Here is an 18,441-nt window from a genome sequence, read left to right as displayed (position 1 = left end):
TGCTCTCCTAACCTGCTACAAAAATAACTTCATCGAAATGCCTTGAAAAGAATGTGTCCCCTTGTGGAACCAGAATCAGTCCATCTGTGGTCCCCTGGGTTGCACAGAGAGCCCGGGTGTATTATGTAACATGGTGGTCTGACTATGCCAAAGGTCACATCACACACAGACTGAATTCAATATTACCAATGCAGTTTCTGAACATTTAAGGAAACATTGTTCCAATGTGTAATGATGGTGCTGAATGTGATCCCTTCGCTGTGTTCCAAGTCCTTGCACCAATGGAGGCTAATACGGAACCCAAACCGGCTGCGCGCGTGCGCCATCGTGCGCCATCATGTGTAACAGTATAACTTCCGTCCCCTCGCCCTGACCCAGGCTCGAACCAGGGACCCTCTGCACACATCAACAACTGACACCCACGAAGCATCGTTACCCATCAAATCAAATCAAATCAAATCGTTACCCATCGCTCCACAAAAGGGGAACAACGACTTCAAAGCCTCAGAGCGAGTGACGTCACCGATTGAAACGCTATTAGCTCGCACCACCGCTAACCATTTCACATCGGTTACACTCATCCCCCTTTTGACCTCCTCCTTTTCCGCAGCAACCAGTGATCCGGGTCAACAGCATCAATGTAACAGTATAGCTTCCGTCCCTCTCCTCGCCCCTACCTGGGCTCGAATCAGAGACCCTCTGCACACATTGACAACTGACACCCACGAAGCATTGTTACCCATCGCGCCACAAAAGCCACGGAAGCTCTCAGAGCGAGTGATGTCACCGATTGAAACGCTATTAGCGTGAACCACTGCTAACTAGCTAGCCATTTCACATCGTTTACATGTGCATATATTTATTTTGTCCCCCTACACCAAAAGCGATCACGACACACAGGTTAAAATATCAAAACAAACTCTGAACCAATGACGTTAATTTGGGGACAGGTCAAAAAGCATTAAACGTGTATGGAAATTTAGCTAGTTAGCTTGCACTTGCTAGCTAATTTGTCCTATTTAGCTAGCTTGCTGTTGCTAGCTAATTTGTCCTGGGATATAAACATTGAGTTGTTATTTTACCTGAAATGCATAAGGTCCTCAACTCCGACAATTACTCCACACATAAAACGGCCAACTGAATCGTTTCTAGTCATCTTTCCTCCGTCCAGGCTTTTTCATCTTTGAACTTATATGGTGATTGGCATCTACACTTTTATAGTATTACCATGACGACCGGCAAAACAATTAATATTTTAATCACCCACGTGGGTACAACCAATGAGGAGATGGCACGTGGGTACCTGCTTCTATAAACCAATGAGGAGATGGGAGAGGCAGGACTTGCAGCGTGAACTGTGTCAGAAATATGAATGACTTCTATTTTAGCCCTTGGCAACGCAGACGCTCGTTGGCGGACGCGAGCAGTGTGGGTGCAATAATTGAATAACATGGATTTCTACATTTATTTTGCGACGCTCGCGCACGTCTGGTCTGGTCTGGTCAGCATGTTAGGCTGACATCAACATGGCCAAACCAAACCAGCACATCATATTCCACACCAGTAACATGGAGGGAGGGATGGGTGACATGGGTGAAGGAAGCAAAGGAGAGCAGAGTTAGAAACGAAATTCGAAAGAGGGAGACAATGGAGTAATGAATGGTGACGATGATGATGCAACATTGAGCATTCAGAGAGTTTAGAACAGGCTACAGTAAATCTATAATAGGATGCATTTTGAATAGCTTTGCTGCCAGTATTCTTCTGTACATCTTGTCATCATCATATTGTATTTATTGTATATAGTGGTTTTAGTAATTCAATTTAATTGATTATTATGACCAAGGTTTATTCTTATGCCATGTAAACTATCATCGTCATGAACAGTCTCACGCCAAATCTGCAGCAACAGTTGATGTTGATAAAGTCTCTGAGGTTTCAATTGAATAGGTTTATTCATTCATAGCAGGTCTAGATTGAGGATAATTCCGCATCTATGGTGCAGTCGTGACTCACTGCGGCACCACTGCAATGCCTTTCTGCTGTATATAAGGGGCACGTATAGAGCATGCATTATGCACGTGAGATCCGTCACGTACATTATCACAAACCCTTCCACCCCGTTGTTACCAAAACACGCCCTTTTTCTTTTCCGGTACTCAAAATGATGTGAGCCAACCACTGTCCCAGAAAAAAAGCGTTTTCTCCGGACTATGGATAGAATGATATGTCAATCTTTCATAGTGCATTTTGGTTGGACAGTCTCTGTACGTGGTCTGAGGCAAGGCTCTCTTTTTCGTCACTGGCCTTCCCCTGTCACTTGACGTTTAACAATACTAGACATCCTCCTTCATTGCCTGATATTGCAACAGAACGCATCGCTTCCTCCTCAGACCCGTACAGATTTTGCTCTATTATCTATCGCGCAGATAAACTGGTAAGTTTTTTTCCATCAACTAATCCTTAGTTATGATAGATGATGTCATTTTCAGCAGACATTACTGTATTATTGTATTTATAAGCCTCAAGCTGAATATGTAATACATACGTACTTACGTATGTATGTATAAATATGATGTATGAATGATGTCGTATTTTATGTCTGTAGTTGTTTAAGTATTACAATAACGTGTTGACTTCCTATCGGCAACTCCCAATGTATTACAAGGTCATACGGATGCAATGGCAAGGACAGACGCGGAAGTAACGCTTGCCACGAATTCACAGGGGATGTAATAACGCGCATATTATGTAAACTGTTCATAGCGTGCAAATAAATCCAGAAATATCACACAAGCCTACACGCCTACATCAACGGATGCCAAAAGCGATTCCCTCACGTACGCACGGCATGTGAAAAATCTATAGACCGCAACGCACTGGCTATAAGGGAAGATTTGGATGTATAATGAGATTTCAAACGAGTGTCATGTCGGTTTTCACGGTTGAAATGCTCGCCAGCATATTTGAGATGCTTTTGTTTGAGAAATCATACGCTCTCCTCCGATGGCGCACATAGGCAGACCAAGGTTATATTGGAGTCTCATCGTGATAACTAGCCTGGACAGCTGCTAGTGGGTTATATCTACTCTATCGGCTGGGGTAGGTAATACCCTCGTGTCCCTCGGCGACAAGTTCGTAGTTCTCGCCATTAAATTTAGTTAAGAACGAAATTGAAGCCTTTTCAGCCATGTACTAACCGGTTGCAGGATTGTGTATCACCGGAAGTGGCTTTATAAAGGGGGTGGCCAGGGGGTCCATAGACCATGACAGAAAACGTGTGTGTAACCCTAACCTGGCATCTAAGGAGCATGAATGAATCCTATGATTGCTGATTAGAGGTAGAAGTGATCATTCACTTGACCCGGAGATCTTCAATGTGGCAGAATTCTTTATCATACTATGAATAGTCAGTGTCTCTACCTCGGAACTGCAGCTCAATTTATTTCTCCCACACACACTATACTCACCTACTGGAGAGACTTGGGTCACTCTGTTTTCATGAATATACAATCTGGGTCTGAACATCCAAAATATTTTCAGAAAATAAAGCTCAAGCACCAAAGATAAGATAGCATGTGTGTGTTACATACATTTCAGTTTATTTACAAAACATTTAATTTACAAAAAACACTGCAATTTGACGTACCATGTATCAAGCAGAAATGGACTTGGAAAAAAATAAATAATTTGGGTGCAGGTTTTAATCAGGGACCGCCTAAGTACCAAATTATCCTAGGCAGATTTAAAACAGCATAATTCTGCAGTTCTGGTGAGAACTGGCAAAATGTTTCACAAACTCATCCATTTTGAGGGAGCGTGCCATTCTTGACTCAACACTGAGAATTCCCTGGTGACTTAACCTGTCATTAACCATTGTTGTCCTAAGGTGGGTTTTAATCCGTTTTAAAGCTGAGAAGCTTCTCTCACAAGAAGCATTACTGACTGGTGTAACAACACACATTTGACAAAGTCTAAATAGCTCATGGAAGACCTGTATCAAGTAGAGGTCGACCTCTACTTGATACATCTAATACATTAAAATAACACAATAACCATTAGTGTATAATCAAAATAAAAATGCCACAGCCATCAAAATAAGAACACACATCAATCAACAACCAACATTTTAAAGTGAGGCTTAATCTGACAAAATCATCTATTACAAGCTGAAGCTTAACTTAAATTCTGAACTGGGCATGTGACTGACTGCCTGGTAGATGCTCTGACTTGGTGGTGGTAGACTGGGTCCTTGTGAAGTCTGACCACACAGACTCTGACTAGCCTCAGGTAGGGAGCTGCTCTGACCTGGTGGTGGTAGACTGGGTCCTTGTGAAGTCTGACCACACAGACTCTGACTAGCCTCAGGTAGGGAGCTGCTCTGACTTGGTGGTGGTAGACTGGGTCCTTGTGAAGTCTGACCACACAGACTCTGACTAGCCTCAGGTAGGGAGCTGCTCTGGGATCCGGTGGTGGTAGACTGGGTCCTTGTGAAGTCTGACCACACAGACTCTGACTAGCCTCAGGTAGGGAGCTGCTCTGACCTGGTGGTGGTAGACTGGGTCCTTGTGAAGTCTGACCACACAGACTCTGACTAGCCTCAGGTAGGGAGCTGCTCTAACCTGGTGGTGGTAGACTGGGTCCTTGTGAAGTCTGACCACACAGACTCTGACTAGCCTCAGGTAGGGAGCTGCTCTGACCTGGTGGTGGTAGACTGGGTCCTTGTGAAGTCTGACCACACAGACTCTGACTAGCCTCAGGTAGGGAGCTGCTCTGGGATCCGGTGGTGGTAGACTGGGTCCTTGTGAAGTCTGACCACACAGACTCTGACTAGCCTCAGGTAGGGAGCTGCTCTGACCTGGTGGTGGTAGACGGGGTCCTTGTGAAGTCTGACCACACAGACTCTGACTAGCCTCAGGTAGGGAGCTGCTCTGGGATCCGGTGGTGGTAGACTGGGTCCTTGTGAAGTCTGACCACACAGACTCTGACTAGCCTCAGGTAGGGAGCTGCTCTGACCTGGTGGTGGTAGACGGGGTCCTTGTGAAGTCTGACCACACAGACTCTGACTAGCCTCAGGTAGGGAGCTGCTCTAACCTGGTGGTGGTAGACTGGGTCCTTGTGAAGTCTGACCACACAGACTCTGACTAGCCTCAGGTAGGGAGCTGCTCTAACCTGGTGGTGGTAGACTGGGTCCTTGTGAAGTCTGACCACACAGACTCTGACTAGCCTCAGGTAGGGAGCTGCTCTGACCTGGTGGTGGTAGACTGGGTCCTTGTGAAGTCTGACCACACAGACTCTGACTAGCCTCAGGTAGGGAGCTGCTCTGGGATCCGGTGGTGGTAGACTGGGTCCTTGTGAAGTCTGACCACACAGACTCTGACTAGCCTCAGGTAGGGAGCTGCTCTGGGATCCGGTGGTGATGCAACGGCTGGGGTCTGTTTGCACCTGATCTGCCTGTTTGTGCTTCTTTGAAAATAAGTCTGATATCTCTCCCTTTCTTTTCATGTTTAATTGACCCTATGCAAAAATAAGACAGTCTACGTCTAAGCATCCAATTACCCACATTTTAGTCCAATCTCAACCTTAATTACAAATCCCCATGATCATAACTGTACCTTAAAATCAACTACCAGCCTAAGTTACCAGTCAGATCATGGCTAGCCCTACTCTGCAGTAAGTAACTTAGCTAGCTATAATTTCGTACACCTTTACGATAGCAATCAGGCTATCTGCAAATGGTGGTGATCTTTTAAGTAACGTTAACAGATTTATAATAACAATTGTTCATTTTGAGTTCAGGTACGAAAATCTGAGTTAATGGATTTCAAATTGCTGAATGTTAACTTGCTGAACACTGACAGATGTAGCCTACTAGTTATCCCACATGAGCTAAACATTCATATACTGTAACTTACAACACTGCACTGTATATGCGTGTATTACTAGCACAGATGTAAACATAATGTTTAGCTAAATTGGGAACCGATCTCTCTTATCTGATTAACTGTCTGTTAATGGAGCCAAAGGTCTAATGTTAACTTACACAGCGACTCAACTTTCGTAAAAGTTGTTCAGGAAACCTAAACCTGATGCTAAACCTTAAAACTTACTTCAAATATGATGCTTTCGCCAATCGTGAAAAAAGCTTGTGGAGCTGTGGATATATTCTCTCTTCTTCTGTATGTTCTTCTTATTCTTATGTATCTCGCAACCAACGTTAATATTCACTCTTCCTCGTCCTCGATTTGAAAAAGTCAAAATAAATGCTTCTTTCAATAAGAGGTGAAATGAGATGTCAATCAGCATCAAACTGCCAGTAGCGAATTCAATTTTGGGGTGGCACCCGGGGTGGCCCGGTGTCCGGGGTGGCACTGGACACCCCTGACATCTGATTGGCCACCCCGGACACCCCTCTGGCTCCGCATGTGATTACCGGCTATGCACTTCAAGCTCAGAAGATAGTGGAGATCTATAAAGCGCACTAGTGGCTGCCATGCTACATGATAACCACTTGGAATAGACACTAAGCTAGCGAGGGCTGTCAAGAATGTCAGTATGGTTATGATTACCAATGTTAATCTATTTATTTAACATAATACACATAGGTAATTTAGTAGCATAGGCCCAGGCCTATACCTTATGATGCTGCTAGGACAGTTGATTGAGTCAGTGGCAATAAACTGTCCATGTTACAAACACTGCATCTATAGTCCTTTCAACAGAATGATTTATAACAATGATTTCTCTCCCTCCATGTCTCCCTCATTCATCCCCCTCTCTCCTTCACTTCCCCCTCAATCCCAACTCCCCTCTCGCTTTTGCACTCTCTCTCTCTCTCTCTCTCTCTCTCTCTCTCTCTCTCTCTCTCTCTCTCTCTCTCTCTCTCTCTCTCTCTCTCTCTCTCTCTCTCTCTCTCTCTCTCTCTCTCTCTCTCTCTCTCTCTCTCTCTCTCTCTCTCTCTCTCTCTCTCTCTCTCTCTCTCTCTCTCTCTCTCTCTCTCTCTCTCTCTCTCTCTCTCTCTCTCTCTCTCTCTCTCTCTCTCTCTCAGTAACACAATGCCTCACTCATTCCCATTCCTCTCTACGGAGCAGAAGAAGGAGCTCAGTGATATTGCTCAGAAGATCGTCGCTCCCGGCAAAGGAATCCTCGCTGCCGATGAGTCCACAGGTAGAGGACTGCCGATGAGTTCACACACACGGATCAGATCACCCTCTAAACACACTCATACATGGCATATCAAAGATATGGCGTGTAGAATGGCGCCGGAGGGGATGACTGACGTTTTACATGCTCCTAACCAACTGTGCTATTTTGTTAGTTTTTCCCCGTTGTTTGTAACTTATTTTGTACATAATGTTGCTGCTACCATCTCTTAGGACCGAAAATAACTTCTGGACATCAGAACAGCGATTACTCAATTCGAACTGGAAGAGCCCAACGTGAAGGATATACTGCTGTCTCGGGAATGGGCCCAAATTTGCGTGAAGAAAAGATGGACGAAAAGGGAGTGCAGGTCGGGCTGCCATCTGAGAATTCGTAGGCGAGTCAGTAAACTCACACTGCCATCCGTTCTATTGGCCAACGTGCAATCATTGGAAAATAAAATGGATGACCTACGATCAAGATTATACTACCAACGACACATTAAAACTGTAATATCTTATGTTTCACCGAGTCGTGGCGACGACACGGATAATATAGAGCTGGCGGGATTTTCCATGCACCAGCAGGACAGAGAAGCTACGTCTGGTAAGACGAGGGGCGGGTGTGTGTGTCTATTTGTCAATAACAGCTGGTGCGCGATGTCTAATATTAAAGAAGTCCCAAAGTATTGCTTGCCTGAGGTAGAGTACCTTATGATAAGCTGTAGATCACACTATCTACCAAGAGGGTTCTCATCTACATTATTCGCAGCCATCTATTTACCACCACAAACCGTTACGGGCACTAAGACCGCAATCAACCAGCTGTATAAGGCCATAAGCAAACAAGAAAATGCTTGTCCAGAAGCGGCATTCCTAGTGGCCGGGGACTTTAATGCAGGCAAACTTAAATCAATTTTATCTCATTTCTACCAGCATGTCACATGTACAACCCAGAAGAAATAAAACTATAGACCACCTTTACTCCACACACAGAGATACATACAAAGCTCTCCCCCGCCCTCCATTTGGAAAATCTGACCATAATTATATCCTCTTGATTCCTGCTTATAATCAAAAACTAAAGCAGGAAGTACCAGTGACTCATTCAATATGGAAGTGGTCAGATGACGCGGATGCTACGCTGCATGACTGTTTTGCTAGCACAGACTGGAATATGTTCCGGGATTCATCAAATGGCATTGAGGAGTATACCACCTCGGTCATCGGCTTCATCAATAAGTGCTACCGCTTTCAAGGAGCGGGACACTAATCCGGATGCTTATAAGAAATCCCGCTATACCCTCAGACGAACCATCAAACAAGCAAAGCATCTACAGGATTAAGATTGAGTCCTACTACACTGGCTCTGACGCTCGTCGGATGTGGAAGGGCTTGAAAACTATTATGGACTACAAAGAGAAACCCAGCCGCGAGCTGTCCATTGACGCGAGCCTACCAGATGAGCTAAATGTTGTTTTATTCTCGCTAAGAGGCAAGCAACACTGACGCATGCATGAGAGCATCAGCTGTTATGGACGACTGTGTGATACCGCTCTCGGTAGTTGATGTGAGCAAGACCTTTAAACAGGTTCATAATTCAACATTCATAAAGCTGCGGGGCCAGGCGGATTACCAGGACGTGGACTCAAAGAATGCACAGACCAACTGGCAAGTGTCTTCACTGACATTTTCAACCTCTCCCTGACCAAATCTGTAATACCTACATGTTTCAAGCAGACCATCATAGTCCCTGTGCCCAAGGAAGCGACGGTAACCTGCCTAAATTATTACCGCCCCGTAGCACACACATCAGTAGCCATGAAGTGTTTTGAAAGTCTGGTCATGGCGTACATCAACAGCATCCTCCCGGATACCTTAGACCCACTCCAATTCGCATACCGCCCCAACAGATCCACAGATTACATAATCTCAGCACCCTGGGACTAAACACCTCCCTCTGCAACTGGATCCTGAACTTCCCGACGGGCCGCCCACAGGTGGTAAGGGTAGGCAACAACACGTCTGCTACGCTGATCCTCAACACTGGGGGCCCTCGGGTGTGTGCTTAGTCCCCTCCAGTATTCCCTGTTCACCCACGACTGCGTGGCAGAACACGACTCCAACACCATCATTAAGTTTGATGACGACACAAAACAGGTCACCAACAATGATGAGACAGCCTATAGGGAGGAGGTCAGAGACCTGGCAGTGTGGTGCCAGGACAACAACCTCTCCCTCAATGTGAGGAAGACAAAAGAGCTAATCGTGGACAACAGGAAAAGGCGGGCCGAACAGGAAATGCCCGTAGAGCTCAGAGACAGGACTGTGTCGCGGCACAGATCTGGGGAAGGGTGGAGATGGGAGAACCTTCCAGAAGGACAACCATCTCTGCAGCACTCCACCAATCAGGCCTTTATGATAGAGTGGCCAGACGGAAGCCACTCCTCAATATAAGGCACATAACAGCCCGCTTCGATTTTGCCGAAATGCACCTAAAGGATTCTCAAACTATGAGATACAAGATTCTCTGGTCTAATGAAACCAAGATTGCGTGCATTTCCAAATAATGTCCAATCAATTGAATTTACCACCAGTGGACTCCAATCAAGTTGTAGAAACATCTCAAGGATGAGCAATGGAAACTGGATGCACCTGAGCTCAATTTCGAGTCTCATAGCAATGGGTCTATTTATGTAAATAAGGCATTTCTAAAAACCTGATTTGCTTTGTCATTGTGGAATATTGTGTGTAGTTTGATGATGATTAAAATATATATATATATATTTTAGAAGAAGGCTGTAACGAAACAAAATGTGGAAAAGGGGAAGGGGTCTGAATATATAAATATTTTACATTTATATATATTAATATTTAACCCACCAACCCACCTGTAGGCAGCGTGGCCAAGCGCTTCCAAAGCATCAACGCTGAGAACACTGAGGAGAACCGCCGTCTTTACCGCCAGCTCCTCTTCACGGCCGACCGCGTAGAGCCATGCATCGGCGGAGTCATCTTCTTCCATGAGACCCTGTACCAGAAGACAGACGACGGCAAGCTGTTCCCTCAGCTCATCAAGGAGAGAGACATGGTGGTGGGCATCAAGGTGGACAAAGGTGTCGTCCCCCTGGCCGGGACCAACGGAGAGACCACCACTCAGGGTGAGAGACAACAGTGGGCCGGGGCTAAGTAACCTTTGACCTCTAGTATTGAGCTCAACTTTGCTACGTATGCAGATTTTATTCAGGGGATGGTTTGAAGAGGGAAACTGGAACAAAGTGTCGAGTCATGTTTATTTCATAATGTTACACATATCCATCCCCTCTCTTTCCCTCCTCTCTCTCTCTGCCTGTCTGTCTCTCGCTCTCTCTGTATGTCTCTCTGTCTCTCTCCCTCAGGTCTGGATGGGCTGTACGAGCGGTGTGCCCAGTACAAAAAGGACGGAGCTGACTTTGCTAAGTGGCGTTGTGTGCTGAAGATCACTGACACCACCCCCTCAGAGCTAGCCATCAAGGAGAATGCCAACGTGTTGGCCCGCTACGCGAGTATCTGCCAGATGGTGAGACACATGCACACACACACACACACACACATAAAGAGCAAGAAACATACATTGAACATGTGGGAACATATTGGCACACATAAAATTAGTTTGCACACACTTGGCCATTCCCCACTCAATCTCCACAATTGTATTATTTATATTATAAATGTTTCACATCTCTGCTTCAAAAAACAATATCACCACTATAATGACTTACCAAGGAGTTGTAGTTATTTTAGCCATATTAGCTTGAGTGCCAAGTAGCCAAATCCGGTGCCATTGATATGCCGGGCACAGACACCCCGACCAATAAAGTTTTATTGTCTGTTCTGTAGTCATGACACTGGTTGCCATGCTTCTGTGCCCTTCCCTAGCATGGCATCGTGCCCATCGTGGAGCCCGAGATCCTGCCAGACGGAGACCATGACCTGAAGCGCTGCCAGTATGTTACTGAGAAGGTGAGGGATCGCACCGACTAACAGAAAAACAATGGCTACCTTCCAATGGCTATTCTAGCATGCCACTTGAAATGCATGTCTGCTTCCTTCTAAGTAGGCTGTGTTTACAAAGGCAGCCCAATTCGGATATTTATCCCACAAATCGGTCTTTTGACCAATCACATCAGATCTTTTCACATTAGATCTTGTTCAGATCTGATCTGATTGGTCAAAAGACCAATTAGTGAAAAAAAGGTCAGAATTGGGCTGTCTGTGTAAATGCAACTTTAGTGTGCTTAGTGTGGGTGTTGGAATAGGGCGTACTTAGTTTAGGTAGGATAGGAACACTCATTAGATCAATCAGTCATTCAATCAATTAATTTCAGCATCTCTAACTATTTCTGTCTGTCTCATCCCTATTTCTTCTATTTCCTCTCTTTGTCTCTTTCTCTCTCTCTTTCTCTCTCTGTCTCCTTGTCTCTCGCTCTCTGTCCCCTGTCTTTCCCTCTTTCACTTTCTCTTTCTCTCTCCCCCTCCTCGCCCCCAGGTTCTGGCTGCAGTGTATAAGGCTTTGTCTGACCACCATGTATACCTGGAGGGCACCCTGCTGAAGCCCAACATGGTCACCCCAGGACACTCTTGCTCCCAAAAGTACAGCAACCAGGAGATAGCCATGGCAACTGTCACCGCCCTGCGCCGCACCGTGCCCCCGGCTGTGCCTGGTGAGAAGGAGAAATGTATAGAAATATGTACACACACATGCATGCACGCACGTGTAGCACACTTACTCCTCAGCTAGCTTTTGAGGGGTGCAACCCGTAAAGATGCTTGAGGGAGGATGCTCACGTGTGTTTGTGTAGCAGAGGTCCTGGTTTCGAGCCAGGTATGTGCCGAATCGGGAGGAAGTGGTACTCACTAACAAGCAGCCTGACGTCCATTACACACGCACACACGCACTCACTCAATCCACTTTCCACACACATGCACACACACACAACCCTCCTCCCCCACACACATCCACTCCCCCTCTCTTATCTTACCCTTCCTTTCCCTGTCTCCCTGCCTCCATCCTTCCCCAGGCATCACCTTCCTGTCTGGCGGCCAGTCTGAGGAGGAGGCCTCCATCAACCTGAATGCCATGAACCAGTGTCCCCTTCACCGGCCCTGGGCCATCACCTTCTCCTACGGCCGTGCCCTGCAGGCCTCCGCCCTCAAGGCCTGGGGAGGCAAGCCAGAGAACGGCAAGGCCTGCCAGGAGGAGTTCATCAAGAGAGCCCTGGTATGACCCACACAGAGAGAAGAACATGAGGGAGGGAGGGAGATACGATGGGTGGCATTGAGACCTGGGTTCAAATAGTAGTATTTGTTTTCTTTCAAATACTTTGATTGAGCGTTTCATTGAGCCTGCCTGCCATGAGTGCTCGGGGTTTGTACTTTCGGAATTATTACATTTGTTCCATTGCACCAGGCTATCAAAGTGACCCTAATGCAGCACAGCTGTCAACATTCTCAGAGTCAGGTGAAGGCATTTATATAGTAAGCCTGATGATACCTTGTGCATAGTTCAACAGTTCAACAGTAGCAGTGAATAGAAACTGAAATACATGGGCATTACGTCACAAGCTTCTTGTAATTATTAAGACCCTATGTGATAACAAACTACAGCAGGGCTATTCAACTAGCAGCCGGTTTATACTTTTATAATGAGCCTTTGATCAATTATTTTAATGTTTTTTTAAGGAGTGGGGCATTCCCACTCCTTGTGTATTTTTCTTTATTGGGTTTAGAGACAGTGAGAGAAAGACAGGAAAGATTGTAAAGAGGTTTGTGCCACAAAGGTGTGGGCCAACGCAGTAAATATGTGGCCCTAAACTCTAGACCACCTCAGGCCACCCCTTTGATAAATTCTGAACATTAATGTAAAACATCCAAAAGAATATATGACGTTTAGTGCCAAAATGAGCCCTCTGCCGATATTCTCCAGTAGGAGAATCTGTTTTCCTGTAGTCCCACCCAGTAAGTGCTGTCAATTAATATCCCCCAACATATAGCCAATCAGAGCTGGCAGTGCCACCGCACGAACATCGCTTGTTTCGTAGTCATCATGATCTACTTTTACATAATGATGTTAGGTGGCTAAGCAAGGGTAATGCTCTCAAGAGAGTATGTGAGCTTCGGTGGGAGAGAGTTTCTTTTTTCCGCGATTGCCGCCACAAGAAAGCCAACACAAATCTAGCAAAAATACTTGATAGGCGGTTCGTAGCAAAGGTTTGTTTTTTTGAGTGATCTGCAATCACTTGAATGGACTTAATTTGGTACTACAAGGTGAGGGACAAAACAGTTAATGACATGATTCTGATTTGAGCCCAAACAAAATGCTCCATTTCCCTACACTCAGTGTTCAAAGTGAGCAGAATGTCATCTGTCGGATAGCAAGAGCATGCAGCTCAAACAACTGGTCCCATGAAGCAGCTTACAGGAGAACAACAGCGGTAGAGTAGTTCAATTTAAACTCGTTCTTCATCATTCATAAAAAGAATGCATCACTGATTCGTATTTCCTGCTACTTTCTGAAGAAGTAACCCCTTTTTTGTAACGCCTGCTTGTGAGCGCCCGTGTGTTGTGTAGCCAGTTAGAATGCCAAAATAGTTATTTTTAAGGCTTTTCCCAAACACCTTCCCAATTAAATGTTGACTCCAAAGTAGGCCTACCTGACAGAATGATATCATGATGGTTTGTAGCCTATAAATCTGGTGATCATTTGTTTTTGCAAACTCTGGACTAAAGTCTGGACAGCCCTGGACTACAGTCTTTAGGATAAGGTGAAAGGTCCTAGACAGTACTACATACACCATATAATCCTAATAAAGTAATGCCATGTGGTGTGTACCGAATGTTCCTATAACAATGAGATAGCAAGAGCAAGTGGAGCTAAGGCTCCATGTGTGGGGAGACAGAGGGTCTGTACTAATCGTTGCCTTTTATCCCTTGCGCTTTTTCTCTCACACCATCTCTTTCTCCATCTTACTTTCTTCTCTCTCTCTACAGAACAACAGCAAGGCCTGTCAGGGCAAGTATGTTTCCTCCGGAGACAAGGGCGCCGCCGGCGGAGAATCCCTCTATGTGGCCAACCACGCCTATTAAGTATGGACCCACCCCTTTCAATATCAAACCTGACCCACTCTATCCACTCAGCTGATACAGTTCTGTCCCGACCCCGCCCCCTTCGTGGGTCTATTCCTGTTACTCTTTTCTTCCCAAAACTCTTCCCCTCTGCCACTTTTTTTTTGTTGCTTTGGGATTGTGATGTCACTGTTATGTCATTGTGTAGTTCAGGAAAGTTGTGTGTTTTGTCACTTTATTTTATTTTAGCACTCAAACATCTCCTCGAGAGAAGAATCTGTGATCCTCTGCCCATAGTCATTCCCCATTCACTGCTGAGCTTGAGAGTTCCACCTCTTTGTCCCCACCCCCCCACTGCTTACATGCTCCTCCTCCCCAGACTGCCCCTCCTGATTCAGTGTTGTCATCTTGATGATTCCTAAGTACATGTGCCTTCTTCTCTCGACTGAAAAAAACACTAGAGGAAGACATTTTAGAGTATATTATTAATGTTTGATATTCTATACACTGGAAATAGAAATAAAGAATCATATTCACTAAATGCACTTTTGTGATATCCTGTTTTGGGTTCGGGCAGACTGCCTGCTCTAAAGAGACTGCTAGGTGGGGGTGTAACTACTATTATATGTGACAGCAGGGTCAGAACATGCTTGTGGATTCACAGCATGACATGCGGTAGCCATAAAAACATGAAAAAGAATGATGCACATTCGTCTAAGGAATACATTAATATTGTAGATGCCAACTGACCGGCAATGAATGACACATTTGAACAGTCACAAAATAGCAGCCTCACACTGACAGCAGTTAAAACAACAGACTCACACACAGGTTGATTCTTTCAGAGTTGACTCAATAATTATTGCAGTATGAATAGTCACAGTCAAGAAGTCACACTCACAATCAGTACCAATATGCTGCCTTTAAAAGGACATTGATGCATGATTTAAAGGGATAGTTCACCTAAATTCCAAAATTACATATTGGTTTCCTTACCGTGTAATCAGTCTATGAACATGGTATAACAGCGATCATGTGTTGGTTTTGTTAACCTGGCACTGTAAATCCAAGTCAATAGTCCCGATATCATGACTCAGTAACTTCTTGAGCCACACAAGGTAAACAAAAACAAAGCATGGCTTGCTGCCATACCTTGTCCATACACTGCGTACAGGGTAAGGAAACAATTGTCAATTTGTAGTGTCAATTTGTATTTGTGAATTTGGGTGAACTATTCCTTTAAACAAAAGTCAAAAGTCAGAGATTTTGGTTCAGCTGAGATAAAGAAGAATATAAAAGAGGAATGGACTACTGTCCTATTATAAACATTCATGTTGACCTAGGCCTCAGCAGAAGCCTGGTGTCGGAGTTAACAATCTCCTGGATGAAAACCATGTAGTGGGCCACCCGGGTGTAGACTGCAGGGAAGACTTCTCTACCGCAGCTTTTCCCAAAACTCGTGATTCCCACCTGGACAAACTGACCAGCAGAGAGACATACCAAAGGCCCACCAGAGTCCCCCTGAAAAGTGGACAAGATAAATCACAAGTAAGACTGTGTTTACCTTAAAGTGATGCAGTACCTGACAGGTATCCTTTCCACTCTCCCAGAACCCAGCATACATGTTGGAGGTGAGAACAGGATACGCTTCCAGGCAAGCACACTACTTAATGAGGGGCACTCTCAGCTGCTGCAGGATCTTATCGGCAAGCAACGGTCCTGGAGAACATGAGAGAGTGACCGAGACAGCGAGAGAGGGGGACAGAGGGGGTAAACATTGGGTTAAAAGATAAAGTAAGGGATCTAAAGTACAAAAAATAAAGAAAGAGAGAGAGTGGGAGGAGAATAAGAATAGGGGGATGAAGAAAAGCTAGCAGCACCTGGGCATAACATCAACTGGTTATCCAGTAGATTAGTAAGAATGGCTCACCCCTTGCCTTTTTCCCTTTATCCAGATTGCAACCTCTCACTTTTGGTTAATTGAAAATGGAACCATTTTCAAAATATCGTCCTTTATAAAACATAAAGGTTGCAATTCCAGTTTCATCCTCCAGAAAAGACAGAACAAATATTACCACAAATATTATTATTAAAGTCAAATATACATTTTTTTTTTAACATGATTTCATAGATTTATTTTAATTTTAGGGAATTATCTTTGTTAGTGATATTAGGAATGGTGGAGTTATGTCACACGTGCAGTTAACAAAAATATACGGGAAATGTTTGTGCTATCAATAATTACAACCAACTTATTGCAGCATTACTGCGAAAATGGAAGGAGGCAAGTGGAAGAAGATCGGGAAATTATTTGTCTGCACAACATTTACAAAAAATATTTTTGTCATAAATCAACAAATATAATATAAATGTTGACAGGGGCGCCATACAGGTTGCAAAAAAAACATGGTTTATGAACTGATACACAAAACAATGCGTAATTCAAAACTTGTGTTTTCAATTTAAATTATTATACAAAATTATTGCAACCAACAGAATGTTATGTATAGGGGGCATACAACCAACCCCCTCTGCTCTGCAGATTTTGGTGCGATGAGACAGAATCATTAGATCACTTATTCTTGTATTGCCCCTATGCATTTAGTTTCTGTTCAGGAATGGATGAAAAATCACATTGACCTAACAGTAAATGTTTTTGGAACACATTACATAATGACATTTCACATGTGAAATCTTGTGAAACGTGTTTTTGGAAAACTTCACATGTAAAACATGTTTTTGGAACACTTCACATTTGACATGTGACAATGTGTTTTTGGAACAAATCACACATGACATTTTACATGTGAAAACATGTTTTTGGAACACTTCACATGAGATCATGTTTTCACATGCGCGTACATTTTATCACGTGTAGTTTCATGTTATTACAGTTTATCACATTGACTTCAACATAAGATCACGTGAAACACATGATCAAGTCAAATCTATGTGTTTTTTTCCATAACGGTGAGGGCCATGTTAGAAGACATTTGTTTTACCAATCGTCAGGACGTCACGTGATGGTCCCAAACCATTATAAGTAAAGTAATTATATGGTATGGTGGTTTTAAGGTAAGTGGTAGGCTGACATGACCCAACCTGGGATTAGAACTCACAACCTCTGGATTTGAGGTGCACTGAGCTTTCTGCTGTGCTACAAAGTCTGTAGCATTCCATTGCACATTCATTACCTGTAATACATCTCTGCACTTAGCAAAAGAGTGCCATCTACACTGCTATTTTACTCATCAGTTAATCTTCTCTCACCATTGATTCCATTTACTTATTTCAGTAATTTGAGGGTTTTCTGTATAGTTGTCTAATGTTGGTGGGGCATATTATTCTGTTTCAATGTTACTCCTGAATAACTAGGATAAATATAATCCCTTTTTTTGTTGTATTTATAACAATGCTGAGATCAACTTCGAAGTGTTGGAAAACAATGGAAATCAGTTATTGACATAGACATAATGGCATAGCAAAAATATCAGAATGCCATGAACTATGAAGTTCTGAGTTCAAATCCCTGATGAGGACAAGTTGAATAATAATTACTGTATCAATAAACATACACAATGTAGTCATGTATATGTGTCAGCTATGTAATTTGGAAACACTATGTTAAAAGCACTGTGTGTGTGTGTGTGTGTAGCATAATGACAATTCTTTCACGAGTTCACATGTGAAATCGTGATTTTTCACATAAAAAAAGCATGTGGTTATTCCTTAAGGGTAGTTTACAACCATAGTTAATGTATTTATCTACTATACAGACAAACCAGGCAAGGCTGTACATTGTCTCCTCTTGTTTTATTTATCATAAAAACCATTAACCTGGAATTCTATTGAAGAATTGTATGAGTATGTTAACCTTCTATCCTTATGATATGTTATTGACGGTTGAATATCCAGAAACCGATTTGAAGGCTGTGATAAACAGACAGAGTTTCAGGGCGACCTAGAGATCAGCAGGAGACTGGGTATTGGAGTGAATTGTCTGCTGGATGAAGTCCATGTAGTGGGCCATGCAAGTGTATACTCCAGGGAAGCCTTCCTAAGCACAAATATTGCAATGCCTTAAAACTCACAAAGTTTAGTTTAGTTAGTTTATTTATTTAGTACATAAAAAAGAAAACATCATACATAAAAAATATCAAACATTACATCATAAACTCAAGATCAAACTAAATAA

At 43.8% G+C, this 18,441-nt stretch overlaps 1 protein-coding gene across 1 annotated transcript; it reads left to right on the top strand.

Annotated features, from left to right (window-relative positions):
• The first annotated feature begins 2,282 nt into the window (after nt 1-2,282).
• On the top strand, nt 2,283-14,791 carry LOC124037943 (fructose-bisphosphate aldolase A-like). Its single transcript, XM_046353232.1, has 8 exons — nt 2,283-2,437; nt 7,049-7,167; nt 10,040-10,303; nt 10,541-10,701; nt 11,061-11,144; nt 11,671-11,845; nt 12,203-12,402; nt 14,172-14,791. Exons 2-8 carry the CDS (start codon nt 7,056-7,058, stop codon nt 14,265-14,267), a joined length of 1,092 nt encoding a protein of 363 aa, XP_046209188.1. The 5' UTR covers nt 2,283-2,437; nt 7,049-7,055; the 3' UTR covers nt 14,268-14,791.
• The last annotated feature ends 3,650 nt before the right edge of the window (nt 14,792-18,441 follow it).

This window comes from Oncorhynchus gorbuscha, linkage group LG06 (assembly GCF_021184085.1).
Source record: "Oncorhynchus gorbuscha isolate QuinsamMale2020 ecotype Even-year linkage group LG06, OgorEven_v1.0, whole genome shotgun sequence".
Lineage (NCBI taxonomy): Eukaryota > Metazoa > Chordata > Actinopteri > Salmoniformes > Salmonidae > Oncorhynchus > Oncorhynchus gorbuscha.
This window is presented reverse-complemented; position numbering and strand designations above follow the sequence as displayed.

What these genes read in the sequence shown, in the direction of transcription:
- LOC124037943 (XM_046353232.1), top strand. Translation starts at nt 7,056, where the DNA reads ATGCCTCACTCATTCCCATTCCTCTCTACGGAGCAGAAGAAGGAGCTC. An exon ending in CGGAGAGACCACCACTCAGG is followed by an intron (nt 10,304 to 10,540) that starts GTGAGAGACAAC and finishes TCTCTCCCTCAG; the next exon opens with GTCTGGATGGGCTGTACGAG. An exon ending in AGTTCATCAAGAGAGCCCTG is followed by an intron (nt 12,403 to 14,171) that starts GTATGACCCACA and finishes CTCTCTCTACAG; the next exon opens with AACAACAGCAAGGCCTGTCA.